The following is a 20,501-nucleotide window of genomic DNA, read 5'->3' as shown; positions in this document are numbered from 1 at the left end:
CCACCCACCTCGTCCTCCCAAAGTGCTGGAATTACAGGCGTGAGCCACCACGCCCGGCCTATTTATTTTTGAGACAGGTTCTCACTCTTGCCTAGGCTGGAGTGCAGCAGCACAATCATAGCTCACTGTAGCTTCAACCTTGCAGCTTCAAGCGATCTTCCTGCCTCAGCCTCCCAAGTAGCTGGGACCACAGACATGTGCCACCACGCCCAGCTAATTTTTACGTTTTTTGTAGAGGCGGTCTCACCTTCTCTCCCAGGCTAGTCTCAAACTCCTGGGCTCAGTCAGTCCTCTCACCTCAGCCTCCTAAAGGGCTGGAATTACAGGCATGAGCCACTGGCCCAGCAGGGCAGCATGTTAGAAGACAGCTGGTAAATGAAAACAGTTATTTTGGAAATCAGTTTCATAGCAGTGTATAGTGAGCCTTAAAGTAGTTCGTATCTTTTGACCAACTCTTAAGTCCAATTATAGAAATTTAGCCTAAGGAACTAGTAGGAGCTGAGGAGGCAAAGGTTACAAGGATGTTGCAGCATTTTACAGGATATAAGGAAAGAAAAAGATTAATGCCCAACAGTAGAAGTGGTTAAGTAAGTTACAACATATACATAATGTAACCATTAAACATACCGGCTCCTTCAATTCCATTCCAGCCTTAGGGTTCTTTCTAGCCTTCCCCCTTTTCATGTTTCCAAATTCCTTTTCCTGACAGTGGGAAACCTGGCCCCCATGATCTGGCTTGAGGGTTGCACCCGACACCTTCCTTTTGCCCACAGCTCTGCTTCCTGTCCGGCTCCATCCTGCTGTCTGCCGGAGGCTGTCCTGGAGGGAGTGTGGTTCCTGGTTGGGTTTGACCAGGAGACGGGAGGGTGAGAGAAGAGTGAAGTCAAGGTGATTCTCTCCTGCTGGTAAATGAGGCTTGCTGAATCCTCTACCGACGCTCTTGCCAGGGAGCTCCCATTTGCCACTTTTTAGCAGCAGTATGGTGTCCTCGCACCCCGTCTGACTTAGCAGTGATGGGGGCTGCCCCTGTTGCTAGTCTGGGGGGCTTTATTACTCCTTGGTGTCCTCTCTGAGCTCTGCCCTCACTTTTATAGGTGGTGCCTATCTTACCTTTCTCCACACTCCCACTCTAGGAATGTTTCTGTCTCTGGGATTATGATTGATACGGGTATTATGCTTTCAAAAAACAAACCTTCCCTAGAATATTATATAAATATTCACGTATTTTTTTCTACTGTCATTTAATTTTTTTGTAGAAATAGGATCTTGCTTTGTTGCCCAGGTTGGTCTTGAACTCCTGGCTTCAAGCAGTCCTCCCACCTTGGCCTCCCAAAGTGCTGGGCTTACAGACATGAACCACAACTCCCAGCCTAGTTTTGAAACATTTTAGACCATTACATGCTTGTGTATTCCCACGTAATCTATCGCTGGAGGGGGTGAGGCTAAAATCTATTTAAGGGATTTATTAATTAAAAATATAGAATGTCTTGAATCAACAATACTTGCATCAAAATGCCCTAATGTGTGCTTTTTAATATGAATGACGAACGAGTGTTTTCTTCTACTTTGGTGATTTATTGCTTTTCATAGGGCCTGTGCTAGCTCCTGTATGTTTCCGATATCATTTGTTCAGACACCGCTCTGAGGCCCTAGATTATTGTTCTGGTTTTGTAATGTGCCATTTTTTTTTTAGTTATTTTAAAGTGTACTTTGAAACTTTTTAAAAGCTTCCATTTAAATAAATACATAGTAATCTAATACTCTGTGATTGATATTATAGATATGCCTCATGAGTTGGGTTATTATATGTTTTAGTTTCCCAGAGACAATCCCAGTTTATGCTGACTGGCTGATGTAATTATTAATAGTACCCATTTGCAATCTCAAAAATATCTCAATATGGATGATAATTATATGGTCACCTATGAGTGAGTGAAACATACAATTTGGTGATGCAGTGGTTAAATGTCTATTTTAAGGAATTGAAGACATGAGATTCATTATTTCCTTTTTTAACAAACAGTGGTAATTGCTGTACTAGAGATGACTGTGGTGTTGAGCCAGGTATGCCTTGCCATGCTTCCAGCTTTAAGGGACGCTGCCTAGCCAGGAGCCTATGAGGTGGCCTGCTGTGCCCAGTGGGGATGATGGCTATTACATGAGCCGGTCAGAGTCCCTCTTTTGAGCGTGTGAACTGGAAGTGCAACAGGAATGAGGTATTGAAGAGTGGGAGCAGAAGCTCAAAGTCACAAGGTCTGGAGGAGCCTGTGAGGCCGCGGCTGGGTGGAAGGAATCATGGGCCTTTAAGGCAGAGGCTGTGGGGAATGGAGACGGAGGACCTGATTGGCAGCATATCAGAAGATAGCAGCTCCAGGCCTGGTGCAATGGCTCACGCCTGTAATCTCAGAACTTTGGGAGGCCAAGGCGGGTGGATCATTTGAGGTTAGGAGTTCGAGACCAGCCTGGCCAACATGGTGAAACCCTGTCTCTACTAAAAATACAAAAATTAGCTCAGCCTGGTGGCAGGCACCTGTAATCCCAGCCACTTGGGAGGCTGAGGCAGGAGAATTGCTTGAACCCAGTAGGCGGAGGTTGCAGCGAGCCGAGATCGCGCCACTGCACTTCAGCCTGGGCGACAGAGCGAGACTCAGTCTCCAAAAAAAAAAAAAAGAAGATAGCAGCTCCATTCTTTCACTTGCCAGGCCAGAAAGCTCGGAGTCACCCTTGACTTCTCTCTTTTACACCTTACATGGACTCCATTGGGACATCCTTGGCTGTAACCTGAAAGTAAATATAGCAAGAATGTGGCCACTTTTATCAAGTAAGCCGCCAACCCGTCTCACCTGGATGACTATAGCAGCCCCCCAACTGGTCTCCAGCTCCTGTGCTGGCTGTCTCTGGTCTGTTCTTCCCCACAGCCAGAGTGGTCTTCTTACAAAGGAAGCCGCAGAATGCTCTGTTGCTCAGAACCCTGGCAGCAGCTATGCATCTCACCCAGAATGGAAACCAGAGTCCTTAAAATAGCTGCCAAGGCCCCATGCAGTTTGCCCACCACCCTCCTCACCTCTGCGACCATATCTTCCACTCCTCCCTACACTGTTCTTCCTGCTCCAGCTACAGTAGCCTCCTGGCCCTTCTCAGCAGAGGCCTTCCCTGACTGCACTTCCACTTCCCCCACTCCGCGGTACTTACCTTCTGACATACTGCATATTTCACTTACTTGTTTCCCCTCCTTTCCCATCTCGATAGAGTGGAGACGCCATGAGGGCAGGCATTTTTGTCTCTTTAGTCCTCTGATGTCTCACTAGTGGCTGGCAGTGTGCTCAGTGAATGTTGAACGAAACAGATAAGACAAAAGATACAACTATCTTTGTAAAAACTTTAAAAACAAGTGACAGGTTATAACAAAATATTTGTAACATTTCATACAAAGGATTTGTAATCTACAAATCATTTAAAAAATGATAAACAATAGAAAAGTGGGCAAAGGCTTTGAAAAAGCAATTCACGAAAGAGGAAATACCTCAAACTTACGAAAAGATAATCAGCGTCATCAGTAATCAGTTCAGTGCAAATGACCAACAACAACGAGAAACCGTTTCCCACTGTCTGATTGGCAGAAGTTAAGTTTGGTCCCATCAGGGACGTGGCAAGCACTTTGGCAGCATCTGTGAAAGCTTTAAGTACTCAGGCCTCATGACCAGCTTTTCTGCCTCTGGGTGTCTATTCCAGAGAAACGCTATACCATTTAACAGTAGGGAGAAAATAGAAGTGACCTGCCCTCTTGTAAGCTGGGATCACTGGCTGTGAATCAGACCTGATACCAGAAGATAGAAATGCTGTTTGGGAATCATTAAACATAGGTTTTGAAATGGTGCAGGGTGGGACTTACAACTGTGATTTTGACATACTAAACCAAAAGGTGACACGTTGGGTTTATATTAATTGCCTCTACAAAACAAAGTGTTTTATTTTTAAATACATGCATATGTATTTATTCAACTGTTATTAGGCAAGAAAGAAGAGAATGTGATGAAGTCTTTGCCCTGGAGTCACGTCAGCACCTTCAGAGCCTGACTGGAGACAGCGCCCTGTTGTCTTGCTGTAGATGTGTGTGTTCCCAGCTCCCTAGTGAGACTTGGCCAAAGTCTAGCACTTCCTGCAAAGCTGCTGCAGGTGTTTGCATTTACAACGAAGACTAATAGGAGAGGGGTTTGGGAGTCCAGCAGAGAGCAGGGTGCGGAGGGTGGGCTCTGCAGCCAGGTCTCGTGCTTTGGCAAGCCGTGCAACGTCTCTGGGTGCTAGCATCCTCATCTGTGATCTGGGGATGGCAAGGACACTCACTCCATGGGAGGTTTTCAGGATTAGATGAGTTAGGTCACATCAAGCTAGGCACAGAGTAAGCATGCAATAAATGTTATCTATTATGATGATGCAGTGGGAAGCTATATCTGGATCCAGCAGTTCTACTTGTGAGAATTTTTTTCTATGGAGATAATTAAAGAGATGTGCCAAAACGTGTGCACACGTGTATTGAGATACGTAGAAAAACTGGAAATCACTTAGAAGTCTTACAATATGGGACTGGTTAAATATTATATCTAGACTGAAAAGAATAATAAATGTGATAGATGTCCATTTACAGTCATGAAAAAATGTTATAAGTAAAAATAGGTAGCTATAAAACAACATAAAATATCGTGTGTGTGTGTGTCTATAGAGGAGAGAGAGAGAATATATATAATACTTATAACAAAAGTCTGGAAAATGTCTACCAAAATGTCATCAATGGCTATCTCTTGGTGATAGGATTAAGGTGTTTTTTTTCCTTGTTACTATTTTCTAATCTTCAGCAATGAATATGTGTCATGAACATAGTAGGACGGTACAGGCAAGAATCTTTGGGTGCAGCATATTAGAAACCATAATGGAGATAAAACTGAACTTAGATTGAGAGTTTGGCCCTTGGATTTTTTTTTTTTTTGCCTCTAATATCTGCTTTCTGCTTTTAGCCTGTGACCTCATAACATGCTGTAATGATTACGATCTCTTAGTCACGCTCTTGGGAAATGGGCTATTATCTCATTGTGAGGGGACCAGGGATTTTAATGATTCCATTTTAAGAAAATGTAGTCGGCTTTCCATGGGCTCCCCACCCATGGATTTAACCTATTGTGGATGGAAAATATTTGGAAAATAAAAAAAGGTCACACCTGTACTGAACACATACAGACTTTTTTCTTTTCATTTTCTTTAAACAATATAGCATAACAACTGTTTACATAGCAGTTACATTGTATTTGGTATTAGAAGTAATCTAGAGATGATTTAAAGTATATGAGTGGATGTGTGTAGCTTATGTGCAAATAATTAAGGACTCAAGCATCCGTGGGTTTTGGTGTCCATGGGGGTTCCTGGCACCAGTACCCCTTGGATACCAAGGGACAACTGTACTGGAAAGTGAAGAGAAAAACAGCAGTGAGCCCTGGCTATGACTTTGGTTGAGTTTGAGAAAAGACTAGAAGTGTGTCTACTAAACTAGTTTGACTCCAGTGTAAGATTGCTTTCAGGGAAGCAGATGGTTAACACACTCGGAAGGTGCTTGAGCTTGACTTCAGGAACTGGGTGGTAGCACTGACTGGGAGTGCCGCTTCTTTGGAGGCTGGAGGTTGATTGGCCCAGGCATGCAGCCAGCCATTGCCTGTCTGTTCAGGAAGCAGCTCTGAGCTGCCCTAGTGGCTGGACAGCTTCACAGGTATCCCCAGCCCCTCCCAGTCAGACCCCACAGGAAAACTTGGCTCCCAGTAAGTTACCGCTCTCCTGGAAGCACAGAACGGACTTTTCGTGTCCTGCTGTAAGGAAACAAGATGGTCCTTAAAACCGAAGAGGAGGATGGTGAGTCACAGCCGCAGCCCCCGGCCGGGACTGATGCGGCTTGGGGTATATGGAGTGGAGTTTTAGGTATCTCTTTTGATTAGTATGTGAAATCCTGTGAGGATAGTTTACTGAGCCTTTTGGGGAGGAGTTAAGGACCAACCTAGACTCCAGTTTTTATCTTACTGTTTTCAGGAGAAAGACTGCATAGTCTCTTAGTGGTTAGGAAGCTGAGGCTCTCTCGGGTGTGTGTGTGTGTGTGTGTGTGTGTGTGTGAAAGAGAGAGAAGAGAGAGAGAGAAAGAGCGAGAAGAGAGATAGTAAGGTAACTCAGTGTTTTTAAACCAAAGAGTTTCCCCTCCAATCTTTGCTTTCGTTAGAGTTCCGCCTTGGGTGTTTCTTGGTAGATTCCACTTCATACTTGGTGATTGTGTCTACTTCCTGTATCGAAATAACAGTTGGTCAGAACTTCTGGGAATTCCACAAATATCCAGAAAGAATCTGATACTAAAAAGTAAAGACATTAGAGATCGGATTGAAAGAACCAGTGAGATTTGGGATAAATAATACTTGTTTTATTAAATAAAATGTATCTAAGGGAAAAGACAATGTGGTCTTCTCCCTTTGGTTGTTAGGTAAGGACTGTTTGAAGCCTAGGAGGACAGGGTCTGTAGAACTTCCTTTATCTGCTCCACACCCGTACTGTAAACAGTGGAGCTATGAGTAATGGGATGACAAGCTGTGCCTTTTAAATCCCAAGATATTCTGCTGAAGAGCTGTGTCTTAAAGCCCTGGGTCAGCACAGGAGTTGTGTTTGTGGACGTGTGTGTTTTATTGTATTTTATTGTGGCACCTTTATCAGATGGTGATGTTGTAATGCTGTAAGACAAAATAGTAAAATGTGTACTGGGTTGTAGCTGGTATGTATGATATATTTAAGTTTGGAATAAATATCTGGCTGTGTTTCAAGTGGATTTTGTGAAAGTTGTAATAAAACTTGGGGGTCCTCTTTAGGCTTTTCCCACTCTGGTTCACTATAAAGCACATATTTTAAAGCCCCACCTCTAAGTGCAAATGATCCTGGACAGTGTCCACGGGCGACACTGAAAGCTGCAGCACGCGTGGGGGACGCTGGGAGGGAAGCACGCACAGGTGTCCATAACGATACTTCTGTATCTGAAGAGGGGTCAATAGTGAGGGGACGTGCCAGGCCAGGGCTGAACTGCCTGCTTAGTGCTTTTCTAACTGAAAGGTGAGTCCACACTAGCCAAGATCTAGTTCCAAAGGGAACACTTTTGAAAGTGGAAGAGGACACTAGTGACTATGCTGGGACAGCAGGAGTGAGCCGGGCCTGGCCATGGTCCCTCACGCTTACTTGCTGCTGGTCCTTCCTGGTGAGCCTAGCTTCAGACCCACCGGAGGTGCTGTGTAATAGTCACTTTTTATCCTGGAGGCTTTAGAAGTCAACATCAACTACCCTCATCAACAGTGGGAGTGAGGAGGGTGGGGCATGAGGTGAGGGGCCTGGAGCCTAGAGGTAGAATTACTGAACCTTAAAGAACTGGTGCTTCTCCGCTTCCCTTACCCCCTCCCATGGTGTTTCCTTGTGTTGTCACCTGGGACTGAAGGCAGTGTTGCCCTTTAAGCCACTGCTAAAATAGATGCCCTTAGACATTGCCGTGAGAGACAGAGTGGCATTTAGGTAGGTGTAAAAGGAGGGGAACAAATGGAGTTTCCTCTGGCAGGTCCCTGAGATCCCAGGGGAGGGCAGAAGTTAAGAATCAGTTATGCTTTCCATAGAGCTGCTTTTAGCTAGACTTAATGCTGTAAAGAACACGCCTAAGAAAGGGTATGTGGGGGTTTTTGAAAATATTCTTTAAGGAAGTCAGACTCTTCTGCTGCATTAATCTCAAACCCACAATTTTTAGGTTAAAAATATTGCGTTCTGGCTGGGCGCGATGGCTCACACTGGTAATCCCAGCACTTTGGGAGGCTGAGGCAGGCGGATCATCTGAGGTCAGGAGTTCCAGACCAACCTAGCCAACATGGTGAAACCCTGTCTCTACTAAAAATACAAAAATTAGCCAGGTGTGGTGGCAGGAGCCTGTAATCCCAGCCACTTGGAGGCTGAGGCAGGAGAATAGCTTGAACCCGGGAGGCGGAGGTTGTATTGAGCCAAAATCATACCACTGCACTCCAGCCTGGGTGACAGAGCGAGACTTTGTCTCTAAAAAAAAAAAAAAAAAAAAAAAAAAAGCTTTCTGCCTTTTTTTACCTGGTACACTGGTACATACATTCGTCAGTTTTCATTCTGTCTATGTGTGTTAGTGAGAATTAACCAGTTTAATTAATTGGGCACTATTTTCTTAACTGCCATGTTATTATTATTTTTGGCTATTTAATCTTGTTAATGTCAGTCCCCCTTAATTTGCCTTTTTTTTTTTTTTTTTTTTTTGAGACAGAGTCTCACTCTGTTGCCCAGGCTGGAGTGCAATGGTGCAATCTTGGCTCACTGCAACCTCTGCCTCCCGGGTCCAAGCGATTCTCCTGCCTCAGCCTCCTGAGTAGCTGGGACTGCAGGTGCACGCCACCACACCCGACTAATTTTTGTATTTTTTGGAGAGAAGAGGTTTCGCCATGTTGGCCCGGCTTGTCTTGAACTCCTGACCTCATGTGATCCACCCACCTTGGCCTCCCAAAGTGCGGGGATTACAGGCGTGAACCACTGTGCCCAGCCTTGATTTGCCTTTGAACTCTCTCTTAGGCATCTCTTTGGGATAGATTCCAAAGTCTGTGGTGTGGGACCTGAGGCCCTTCACAGGCAGACACTAAGCCCCCTTCCGGGTGCCAGTTCAGGCCTGCTGTGTCCTGGGCCCTGCCCTGTGGTGTGCCCATTGTTGCTGGCTTCTGTCACTTCCATACACTTTATCTTGCTTGGTATACACCATTCTCTTCTTGTCCATCTGGGGAATCCGTTGGTCCTTCAAGTTTTGGCTCACAGTGTGGCCCCTCTGAAACCTCTTGGCATCGCCTGGAATTCTGAGAGTACTTGCTGCACTTGGCCGCTGTGGCCGGGTGTGCTGCTGCTATGGGCTTACATGCCTCTCCCCACTGGCCTTCACTTTCTGTGCAGGGACTGGAGCTATTTAAATCCCAGCTCCAAGCACAGGCTGCGCCTATGGCAGATGCTCAGTAAACGCTGAGCTGAAGTGAATCTGTGTATTTCAGTAAGAGAAAAGAAAAAGAGTGAGGATGCAGCCGGTGACCTGAATGTGAATTGGGTTCTATTAGTAGTGTATCTGAGGTAGATTATTTGTACTCACTGAGTCTTTATCTTACCTGTAAACTGATGAGAACAGTGCATAGTTCATTGTCAGGAAACGTGCAGAGTTACAGTTGAGCTTTGTTGGAAAGTTTAAAAAAGTGGAAATGAGAAAATGTTTTAAGCTGTAAGATAGCATGTGCGTATAAACTAGTATTATTTGTAGGAAAATATGCCAAAAACATGCCAAATAGAATAAAGTATAGGCTTCCTCACTGGGACACTGGGTTTCCAGATTGCATCTAAAATGCTGTCCTTGACGTGAACTTTCCACGTTATCCCTTTTTTTTTTTTTTGAGATGGAGTCTGTCTCCGTTGCCAGGCTGGGCGCGATCTTGGCTCACTGCAACCTCCGCCTCCCAGGTTCAAGTGATTCTCCTGCCTCAGCCTCCCGAATAGCTGGGACTACAGGAACGTGCCACCACGCCTGGCTAATTTTTGTATTTTTAGTAGAGACAGGGTTTCACCATGTTGGCCAGGATGGCCTCTATCTCTTGACCTCGTGATCTACCCGCCTTGGCCTCCCAAAGTGCTGGGATTACAGGTGTGAGCCACCATGCCCGGCAGTTATCCCATGTTTTAATGCATGCCACGTGATTGTGGTAGTCTCTAGTTGGACAAGTTGCTTAGGTTGTGGTGTTTGCAGGAAGACCTGAGGTGCTGTAACTATCAATTCATATCCCCCTAGATATTTCTCACTCCCTTCCTTATGGATTTTGTATTTTGCAGAATCAAAAATGGTTACATCTTTATTTTTAAGCAGGAGCATGTTTGGCATTGTACAAAGCACACATCATTAGCAAGAAACCTGTATCACCATCTGCTGTGACAAGTTTTGAAGAGGATTCACTCTGGTTTGAATTTTATAGGCTTTCCTGTTGAGTACACCAGAGATGAATGCTCATGGTATTACACAGAGGATTAGAACTGCCCTTTCTTCTTAATGAAGGTGAATAGAAACAAGGGCTTGGATTCTGCCCCTCGGAAGAAAGCTGACCCTTATCCATTGTCTGAGTCTTTCTGTAGCCTCCCAAGTTTTCTCTTCATTATGGAATATGAAAGTACAGGACTGGCTGTGGGGGGGTCAAGACCCAAAGTCTGATTAGACAGAATGGATGTGGAAGGCAGCAGGTGGAATTTTCTAAGAAGTCAGTATCAGTGGAGAGAAAAGGCAGGTATCGTAGGTCTTGGTAGGTACAGGTCTGGGCATTAAGAGCCTTTATCAGCCTGCAGCGTGGTCAGCCGAAGGGAGGACAAAGTCAGGGACTGTAGATGCAGATAGGAGGTAGAGTTGGAGCAGGAGTGGCCCTAGGAAACAGAGATTCCCGTTTTCATCCACCATTCCCTGTGCTTCAGGAGGGTTCCCAGGAACGTGTGTGTGGCTGCAGGCTGACAGAACCTGCATGCAGTTTACTGCTGGTTAAATCAGAGATGGAGTGCTAGACCTTCTGGAAATTTTTAATATATCCATCTCTCATTTTTCCCTTGGATTTTGATAATCCTGCAAAGGCAACTTTACTAGATTTATAGTGTTCTTGTCTCTGCCTTTCTTTCTGTTTTCAGCCCAGCTGAGATTTCCTTTTTAGAAAAGGACTCTTAAAACTGCCACCATCTTCTCCTGTTTACCTTCAGAACTTTAACTTAGGGGGAATTCATATGGGTTTTGTGTTACAGCTGGAGCCATTAAGTAATTACCTGGGACAGAGTCACTAACAGTAGTGTAATCACAGACTCTTAAAGCCATGAGGTGCCTTAGAAGTTATCTAGTCCAGCCCTGGTCAGTTCTGCAAATGAAAGCCATTGCTGTGGCTCCTGGGAAGGACTCTGAAAACTGAGCCCACATCAGCCAGGATTTTAAGTTTCAACAGCCACTGTTGAGTTATGCTGATCTCATGCCTTCATATATTCCAAGTTACCTTTTTGTTTTTCTCCTGACTACATGATGTGTTGATTCTGTAGACCTAGGTAATACACTAGGGGAAAAATGGAGACAGAAAAGTCAAATTCTTCTTTCGTGTAGATCAGCTGGTGTGTGAGGACTTGCCCTAGCACATTCACTTCTTCCTTAAGAAAATAATTTTGTGCCGAGCGTGGTGACTCACGCCTGTAATCCCAGCACTTTGGGAGGCCGACGCAGGCAGATCCCGAGGTCAGGAGGTCGAGACCTTCCTGGCTAACACGGTGAAACCCCATCTCTACTAAAAATACAAAAAAATTAGCCGGGCGTGGTGGCGGGCGCCTGTAGTCCCAGCTACTCGGGTGGCTGAGGCAGGAGAATGGCATGAACCCAGGAGGTGGAGGTTGCAGCGAGCTAAGATCGTGCCACTGCACTCCAGCCTGGGAGACAGAGCGAGACTCCATCTCAAAATTAAAAAAATTATAATAATTTCGTAACTTGTATCATGTTCTTCCTTCCTCTACAGAGGAATCATGGAAGCTCAACTTCTGACCTAAAAAAAGATGCAGTGAATTTCTTTTTTTGAGTCAGTGACTGTTTTTTTTTTGAGACGGAGTCTCGCTGTCGCCCAGGCTGGAGTGCAGTGCCCACTGCAAGCTCTGCCTCCCGAGTTCATACCATTCTCCTGCCTCAGCCTCCAGAATAGGTGGGACTACAGGCGCCCGCCACCATGCCCAGCTAATTTTTTTTTTTTTTTTGTATTTTTAGTAGAGACGGGGTTTCACCGTGTTAGCCAGGATGGTCTTGATCTCCTGACCTCGTGATCTGCCCGCCTCAGCCTTCCAAAGTGCTGGGATTACAGGCGTGAGCCACCGCGCCCGGCCTCGTCAGTGGCTATTGATGCCTTTCCTTCTGGTGTCTAAAGTCTCTTTCCCTTTGTATTTTCTGTGAAGAATCGGGATTCTGAATCACAGAATTCAGACGAGAGACCACATATGAAATCACAGCAGAATGGGTGTAATTACAACAGGCACTTCATGGGCATTAAAACAGAGTCCAAGGATGTTTCTTCTATAATAGAAATATTGGGCCAGTCTGAGCAAATGTAAGTGGCTGAGGGCATTTCTGTATTTTCTTTGAATAAAAACTTCAACATCAAATTTTGTGTTAGTTGTGGATCCAGATATACAGATAGGCAGAAGAGGAAGAGTCCAAGCCTCCCCCACTCTCTTTCCACAGTCCTTGATTTGAAAGGTGATTCCTGCTAGCAGTTTCAAGTGTTTCCTTCTCAGAAGCTCCCTGTGTGTTTAGCAAGCATAGATGTTACTTGTGAGAAGGTATTCTGTGCCATCCTCTTTCACCAGATGTATCTTAGAGATCTTTTCATATTAGCATTTACAAATCACCTTATTCTTTTAAATTACCAAATAGTTCTTAGGTAGTTTAAAATTTTTGGAATTTGGGGAGCATATCTACTCTTAAGTGGAATTTAAGAATCAAATTCATAAGTTTGATTCAAATCAAATCAAAAGGTGTGTGCTCTTTATGTTTTGCTAGTGCCAAAGGTTGTACCAGTTTACACTCTCCCAGCAGCACGGGAGACTGCCTGTGTAGCCCACTCCCCTGACAGTATTTTGTCTCATCTGGCATTCTGATTCCTGCCAGACTAATGGAAAATGGTATGTTATTCATGTTTTAATTTGCATTAAACACATAGTGACTGTGAGCATCTTTTTCTGTGTGACCATTTGTATTTCTCTTTTTGTAATCTGTCTTTTATATCCTTTGCTCGTTGTATGCATCTTTGCTTTACTGATTTTTATGCTGCTTTCTTTGTGACTTAAATAAATTAACCCTAGCCAGGTGTGGTGGCACATACTTATAGTCCCAGCTATTCTGGAGGCTGAGGTGGGAGTATCGCTTGAGGCCAGGAGTTTGAGGCTGCAGTGAGCTATGATCACACCACTGCACTCCAGCCTGGGTACAGAGTGAGACCCTCTCTAAAAATAATAAGTTAATTAATAAAAAAAAGATATTAACCCTTTGTCATTTGTTTTGTGAATTTATTGTCCTAGTTGTTTACCTTTTGGCTTATGGGATATTATTTTTCACTCAGAAGCTTTTCATTTTCATGTCGCAAATGAACAGACTCACCAATATTATGACTATATTAATTCATGTTCTATTCTAGAATTATTCAGGTTTTATTTTACATTAACACCTTTGATTAAGCTAGAATTCATTTCAGCTTAGTTTTATCCCAAATGGCTAGCTGGCTATTTATTTGCCCAGCACCCTTGACTGAATAATCCTATTTTTCTTTACCGATTCAAAGTGCTACCTGTGTGTTTCAGTATTTCTTGAGTTTGTTTTCTGTTTTGTTTTTTTTTTCTGTTGCAGTTTCGATTACCGAAGCCTCACATGCTTTAATCTCTGGTAGCTACACCCTCACATTACCCTTTCTCCCTTTCATATTTTTCTGACTATTCTCATATATATATTTTCCCATGTGAAGTTTAATATCCTTTTTATTATATTTCTGTAAACATCATGTTGGTAATGTAAACAATTTTTTTTTTTTTTTTGAGACGGAGTTTCGCTCTCGTTGCCCAGGCTGGAGTGCAATGGCGTGGTTTTGGCTCACTGCAACCTCTGCCTCCCTGGTTCAAGTGATTCTCCTGTAATCCCAGACTCCCAAGTAGCTGGGATTACAGGCATGTGCCACCACACCTGGCTAATTTTGTATTTTTAGTAGAGATGGGGTTTCACCATGTTGGTCAGGCTGGTCTTGAACTTCTGACCTCAAGTGATCTGCCCACCTTGGCTCCCCAAAGTGCTGGAATTACAGAAGTGAGCCACTGCACCCGGCGTAAATAATATTTTTAAACATCGTGGTGTATGTACGAGAACTTTGATTACTGGGGTCTTTCTACCTTTGCTCAGGTCCCCTTTGTTTTCCGTGTTTCTTTCTCCTGTCTAGATGAGAGGCTGGCCCTGCTGCAGGAGCCGGCCTGGCCTGGGGAGGGTTTACCGTGTTTGGGGTAGAAGAGAGTTTGTCCAGAGAAACCAACTATATCGCGCCACCTAGAGGTGGGCATCCGTTTGTCGTGGAGGGAGGCCATGGTACACCTTCATGATATCAGGGACTCACTGCCCTCTCACGCGTCAGCGCCTCTTCAGCTACTTCTGGAGTGGGTGTGCTGCCCTGGATCTCAAAGGTGCAGAGCTTGGCCTGCCTTCTGCTCCTCCTCACTGCTCTCCTTGGCTGCCCCTGCCACGGGTCTCGTCTTTCTTCCTCCTAAAATTTTGCCCCCTGCATGGGCAGGAGATAGGGGACGGTCCAAGGGCAGCCTCATGAAAGCAGCCAAGACAGAGAAGAAGCCTGCCCTCCTAGCACACTGAGTTGGCACTGGAGGGATGCGCTGGCCAGGAAGCTTGGGTCGGCTGTGCCTGCTCCAGCCTTGCCCTGCTGGTAGGTGGAGGCAGGGGGCCAGTATCCCAGGCCTGCCCGCGACTTGAAAGGCTGGTGCCCTAGTCAGCTCTTTCTCACACCTCTCCCAAACTTTTGCAAACCTGGACTCGGGGCAACTCTGGTAAGGGTGATGTCTGGAACAGGGAGCCAGTTTGTTTCTATTTTGAGGTGAAGGTAGAAATGACCTCCCTTTCAAGAGATCTTCAAGGCCTTCTCAGAGCAGGAACAGATGCCAGTTTTTGCTTCTTTGAAGAAGATTTTATGCTCCTACTAAAGAGTAATGAGGCATTTTTAAGTGTAAGGAGTGGAATAGAGTTTAAAGAAAAAAGTCAAAAAATCCCAGGCCTCTGTTTTCATGGGACACAGAAGGAGGGGAGATTGAGAATCCTGACTCGCCTAAAAGCTTTATGCTTATCATGTCTGTGGTGTTTGGAGCCTGTGGCCCAGGTGATTTGGGGTTTGGGGATGCCTCATGGGCAGATTGTGAATTCGTGGGTTTGGGATGCTGATGGAACCGCGAGATTTGAATGTATTCCTTGCGCCTCATTTTCCGCTTTAGAAATAAAGTGATTGATGCACATTGCCCTTGCACGCTTGTCAGAGGGTCACTTTCTGGTTGCCCCTGTCCTTGCGCCTGAGAGAGAGAACTGGAAAGAGGATGGGAAGTCAGTAGCGGTTTGGGGAATTAGTGCTGGATAAGGATGGTAGTTGAAGGTGTGAGCTGGAGTAGGGCAAGAAAACACTTATTTCTTTGTTACCACTTCTGAACGGAAGTGCAGAGCGCGGTGCAGTGAAGACTATGCAAAGCTTCCAGTCCCTTTTCTTTCTCGTGGCGCCTGGCTGCCGCTTCTTGCCCTTCCAGAAGAGCTTCTTTCTTTATCTCTCACCCAACTCAACAGCAGAATAGAATCCACCTGTCTTGGTGTCAAATTCAAAGGCACCACAGTCTGCCTGGAGCTTGCTCTTCCAGACTCTGTCCCTTGTGCTGCCCTTTCCACCTCTGCCTGGACTGCCCTCTCCCAGGCTCTCACGTGGAGCCGTCTTGGACTAACCTGGGCCCTGCTCTTCTCTGATCCCCACTCCGCATAGCACCTTGCAGACAGCATTTATTTGGCATTTACGGGCTGCCTGTTTCTTTTTTCTTTAAAAGGAATAGTAACACATGAGCTCTTGGAGGGCCGAAACCATGTCTTTTCAGCATGGTTTCAGCCACAGTAACTGACAGGGACCTCGTTTCCATGCAGTGAACTTTTTAAAAGATTGTTGAGGCCGGGCACGGTGGCTCACGCCTGTAATCCTAGCACTTTGGGAGGCTGAGGCGGGCAGATCACAAGGTCAGGAGATCGAGACCATCCTGGCTAACGGTGAAACCCTGTCTCTACTAAAAATACAAAAAAATTAGCCAGGCATGGTGGCAGGTGCCTGTAGTCCCAGCTGCTGGGGAGGCTGAGGCAGGAGAATGGCATGAACCCGGGAGGCAGAGCTTGCAGTGAGCCGAGATCGCGCCACTGCACTCCAGCCTGGGTGACAGAGCAAGACTCCGTCTCAAAAAAAAAAAAAAAAGACTGTTGACTTATGAGTCTGAGAAATTATTTTTTAAAACGTTCATTTTCTCTGTTGGTCCTGAGATTCCTATTCTGTGGCCAGTCATTTCCTGTGATTCTTTCTGATGGCTGCGGTTTCATAAGCTTGATTGTGCGGTATATATTGTGGCATCTGTTTTGTTCAGATACGAGTGCGGTTTCATAAGCTTGATTGTGCGGTATATATTGTGGCATCTGTTTTGTTCAGATACGAGTGCGGTTTCATAAGCTTGATTGTGCGGTATATATTGTGGCATCTGTTTTGTTCAGATATGAGGAGGGCCACACTGCAGACTTCTTGGTTGCAGCTTTTTTTGTAACTTCTTTGTCCGCTGACATCCTTTTCTCATGTTGTCTGTGCCTAGAATTAACTGAAAGCGCAGGTTTTTGCCACCGGCAGTCTCTGGCCTGGGTCAAGCTAAAGCCTTTGCCTAGGTTCACACACCGCAGGTAAACCCCGGCTGTGATCCACTCTGTCGGCGTAGTGGAAGCTGGCCCTGTTAAAGGGAGAGCCATAGTGAGCCTTGCACATGATGACTGAGTCTTCTGTAGAGAGTCACGGGTCAGAACTCACCTGCTGGGCTCTTTGAGTCCCTGAAGAGAGTGTGTATGTGTATATGTGTATTTGTGTAAAAACCAGTGATGTCACCTCAAAATAAGACAGCCCTTAGGACTATGACAAGTGCTATGAGAATATTTACAGTACAAGATATTACTGAAAAGCAAGAGCTTAATTTCACATGAAATCCCTGGGAAACGTGATGGTAGATAACCAGCATGGATAGTCCAGGCTGCCTTCTCTGAGTTTGTTTGTATCACGTAATTTATCACCTGGTTATTTACCAAGTGATAAAGAAGGTCATCAGGTGATGGTTAATACATGTAAACTGAGCAGGGACCATGGCTGGAGGAATCTGAGTTCTCCCTGTAGGAGGTAAGACTCGATGGATGGCGAGGATGAGCTTCTAAACAAGAAGAAAGAAGCAAAGAGATGTAACTGAGTACTCTGGTGGATCCAGGGAAAGTGGAATCTTCCTTGGACTTGGAGGAGAGGTGGGATGGCTTACTAGACAGTGACAAGGAGGAAGACAGGGGCCCAGGGACTTGTTGCACTGGGACCCTCAATATACATTTTTTAGAATGTAGAATTTTAGAATTTGTTTTTCATGGACTTAGTATGATTCTTTTAAATGAGTACTACTCTCTTGACACTAAAAGAAAATTGTTCACACTATGGCTGTTTCTTGAAAGACAGGATGCAACGCAGAGCCAGGGTATTTGGGTCAGGCCTGGTGGCACTGCCTGGTGATGAGGACGTCTGTTTGCATTCCCCAGCCAGCCCAACCCCCATGGCATGGCAGTGGAGGCAGGGCTTGCAGAGGGGCGGGTGCCTTCCATGACTGATTTCCTAATGGCAGGAGACTGGAAAGGAGGGGAGGGTATGGGGGTGTTTTTAGGATTCCCACCCCCTCTTCCATTGTTTATCTAGAGCAATGGTTCTTAACCAGGGCAGTTTTGCCCCGCAGGGGACATTCAGCAATGCCTGGAGACATTTTTGGTTGTCAAACCTGGTTGTAGGGAATCGGGATGGGGGTGCTGCTGGCACCTAGTGGGTAGAGGCCAGGGACGCAGCTAAGCACTCTGCAATGCACAGGGAAGCCCCCATCACAAAGAGTGACCTGCTCCCTGTGCCAGTAATGCCCAGACTGAAGAACCCTGCTCTAGCACAGTGATTTCCCTTTTACTTTCTCTCCTTGGTTATTTTAGAATTGTTTAAAAAATATCTCCTCCCTTCTTAGTCAAAAGCTGTGTGTGGTCTGCAGTAACCCTGTATTCTGTATCACTTAGGGGCCTCGGTCTCTGGAGTTCATGCTTTTGGGACCGGGGTCCCAAATCTGCGTGTTTAACAGGTGCTCTTGGTGATTCTTGTGCCCTCTGAGGTTTGAGAGCTGCTATCCTCAGGCTGTAGCCATATTTCTTGTCACCAGCCATCTTGTATTATCATCCCCAAGGTTCACTTGCCTAACATTCCAAGCTGATATTAGGCAAGTGTCCTCAAAGGCGATGCCGCAGCCTCTGGTGAAGAAAGAACCATTGGTGGCTGCGAGTGTACTGAGTAGGAGGCGAGTCCTTCTTGGTAAAAAGGCTGGAGTGTCCCTCATGGAAGTGGAGGGCATGGAATCCCTGGAGGAAGGGAGCAAAGGATACTCCTCCTGAAGCCCCTCCAGGACGGTGTTGGAGCAGTCTGGTCAGTGCCACTTTGCCTGCTGACCTGATGCGGGGCAGTGGGAAGGACTAAGCTTGTGCCTTCGGGGTGACAGAACATCCACCCCCTAGATCCAGTCTCTTGTTTATCCATGCAGTAAGGAGAGGGCATCTGGAGTAAGGTTGGCATTCTTGCAGTGAAAGCAGGCATCAGGCTTTTGCTTCTGAGGGAGAGAGGAAAGCAAGTGCAGCCTGTGCGCAGATGCTGGTGGTGCCTCCCCTCCCCCCCGGGAGGCCGGGAATGGGGGATAGTAGGAGGGGCTGGCTGTGACTGCATTCATGGAAATGAGCCTGGAGGAGCGGAGCAGCACACACTCGGAGCGTCTGCTAGGGCTGCAGCTCTGCGCGTCCATCTCTGCGCTCTGCGCCAGCCTTCCCCACCGGGCCCAGCGAGTTTCCACCCGCAGGGCCGGTGCTCTCAGCTTTTGTTTTCTCTGGACACCTTCTTCTCTACCCCTGCTGTGCTGGCGCACACATGCTGTCCTTGCTCCGGCTCTCCCTGCACCTACAGCTGTGGGAGCTCCCGGCAGCCTGGGACTGTGGGGTCGCTGCACGGAGCCACCATGGCCTCTGACGTGGAGAGCTGTGACCTGCCGAGGCTTTGATGTCGCTGCCCAGGGCTGGCCAGGACACTGGGGCCGCAGGAGAGGGGACTCACCGTGGGTAAGAGGCTGGTGGATGGCGTGTGGAGCCCTGTCAGCAGATTTCCCATTATGCGTTGCTGCCTGCCTGCCTCTCCCACCCAGCAGCCAGCAGTAGGAGCTGATGTGTGCGTGGCTGTCTCTCTGCATGTCTGTCCTTTGGATCTGCATTCTGTGCTCTCCTCTGAAGGTTTTTCCACTACACCTTTGGATAGGTATCCAGGCATTCAGTGTAGTTTCTTCTAAGCCTGAGACTTAGGAACACGCCAGTAGTCAATTTCCTTGGTCCAGCTTCTGTGAGGTTTGAAATAGGGGGGCAGAAAGCAGAGGCACAGATTCAGGGTGATCTCCCCTCTAGGCCCGCTACCCGTGGCGTTTCTGTTTTACTTAGTAAGGACTTGGGAACCTTTCCTGGGCACGAGTAGTCCTCTTTCCATCAATACACATAGAAAAGGAGTTGGAATTGTACATTGCATTTAATGCTAGGGGTCCTTTCCAGCTGTCAGACTGAGGGAGAGTATTTCAATGTACAGAAAAATCCAGAGCATTACAAAGGGCTAGCAAACAAACAGATTTTAGCCACTGAGGGTAAAGTGAGAGAGAATTGACTTCCAAGCCACCAAGCCTCTCTTTTGGACATGGAAGGGGTGTGGTGGCCCAGCTGTGCAACCTGACAGTGGTTGCAGCTGGCAGGCACGGGGAGTGGCAGCTTCACCCAGGGGACAGGAGCCTGTCCCCTTGGGATGAGGGGCGAGCAAGCTGATTTGGCTTGTTTGGAGGAAGAGGTAACTCCAGGCTCTCCCTGGGAGTGAAGGAGCAGGCCGCTTGGCTCAAGGAGGCTAGGGCTAGAAAATGGTTCTTCCTTGTGGAGCTCTGCGTCCAGTCCCTGGGATCCTTTCGAAACAGCAGTGGAGTGCCAGAAAGAAGCTGCTGGGAAACCCCAGCTATATCAGCTATATCAGGTGTTGTCACTGTGAGCTTTTAGAAAAGGTTAAGGTTCTTAAAATGGTTGTTTTCTAGCTTTTAGCTTTTATTGAAAGCGGATGTTAACTTTATTTTTCTAAACCAAATTCGTAGGATAAAATTTTGTCACTTAGGTTCTGTTACTACCTTGAAATGCAAGCTAAGTCTTTGAGTTCTAGGATTTATTAAATTAAATTTTTTGATACCTTACTTTTTTGTTTTTTGAGATGGAGTTTTGCTCTTGTTGCCCAGGCTGGAGTGCAATGGCGCAATCTCGGCTCGCTGCAACCTCCACCTCCCAGGTTCAAGCGATTCTCCTGCCTCAGCCTCCCAAGTAGCTGGGATTACAGATAACTGCTACCATGCCCGGCTAATTTTGTATTTTTTTGGTAGAGATGGGGTTTCACCATGTTGGTCAGGCTGGTCTCGAACTCCTTACCTCAAGTGATCCACCAGCCTCGGCCTCCCAAAGTGCTGGGATTACA

The 20,501-nt window shown here is 46.3% G+C and overlaps 1 protein-coding gene across 3 annotated transcripts in view; it reads left to right on the top strand.

Annotated features, from left to right (window-relative positions):
* The window catches only part of CYTH1 (cytohesin 1), a 110,961-nt gene that overhangs the window by 42,773 nt on the left and 47,687 nt on the right, over positions 1-20,501 (top strand). The window contains exon 1 of one of the 3 annotated variants that reach the window (XM_002827900.6): positions 5,623-5,895. The exons of 1 other annotated variant lie outside the window; for it this stretch is intronic. In XM_002827900.6, coding sequence (XP_002827946.2) covers positions 5,868-5,895 — 28 coding nt within the window. In that variant the 5' untranslated portion in view covers positions 5,623-5,867. Of the gene's footprint in view, positions 1-5,622; positions 5,896-18,490; positions 19,076-20,501 lie in introns of those variants that run through there. One more of the 3 variants, XM_054535806.2, reaches the window with a different exon arrangement.

This window comes from Pongo abelii, chromosome 19 (genome assembly GCF_028885655.2).
Source record: "Pongo abelii isolate AG06213 chromosome 19, NHGRI_mPonAbe1-v2.0_pri, whole genome shotgun sequence".
Classification (NCBI taxonomy): domain Eukaryota; kingdom Metazoa; phylum Chordata; class Mammalia; order Primates; family Hominidae; genus Pongo; species Pongo abelii.
The sequence above is the reverse complement of the archived record's forward strand: the minus strand, read 5'-3'. Positions and strand labels throughout refer to the sequence as shown.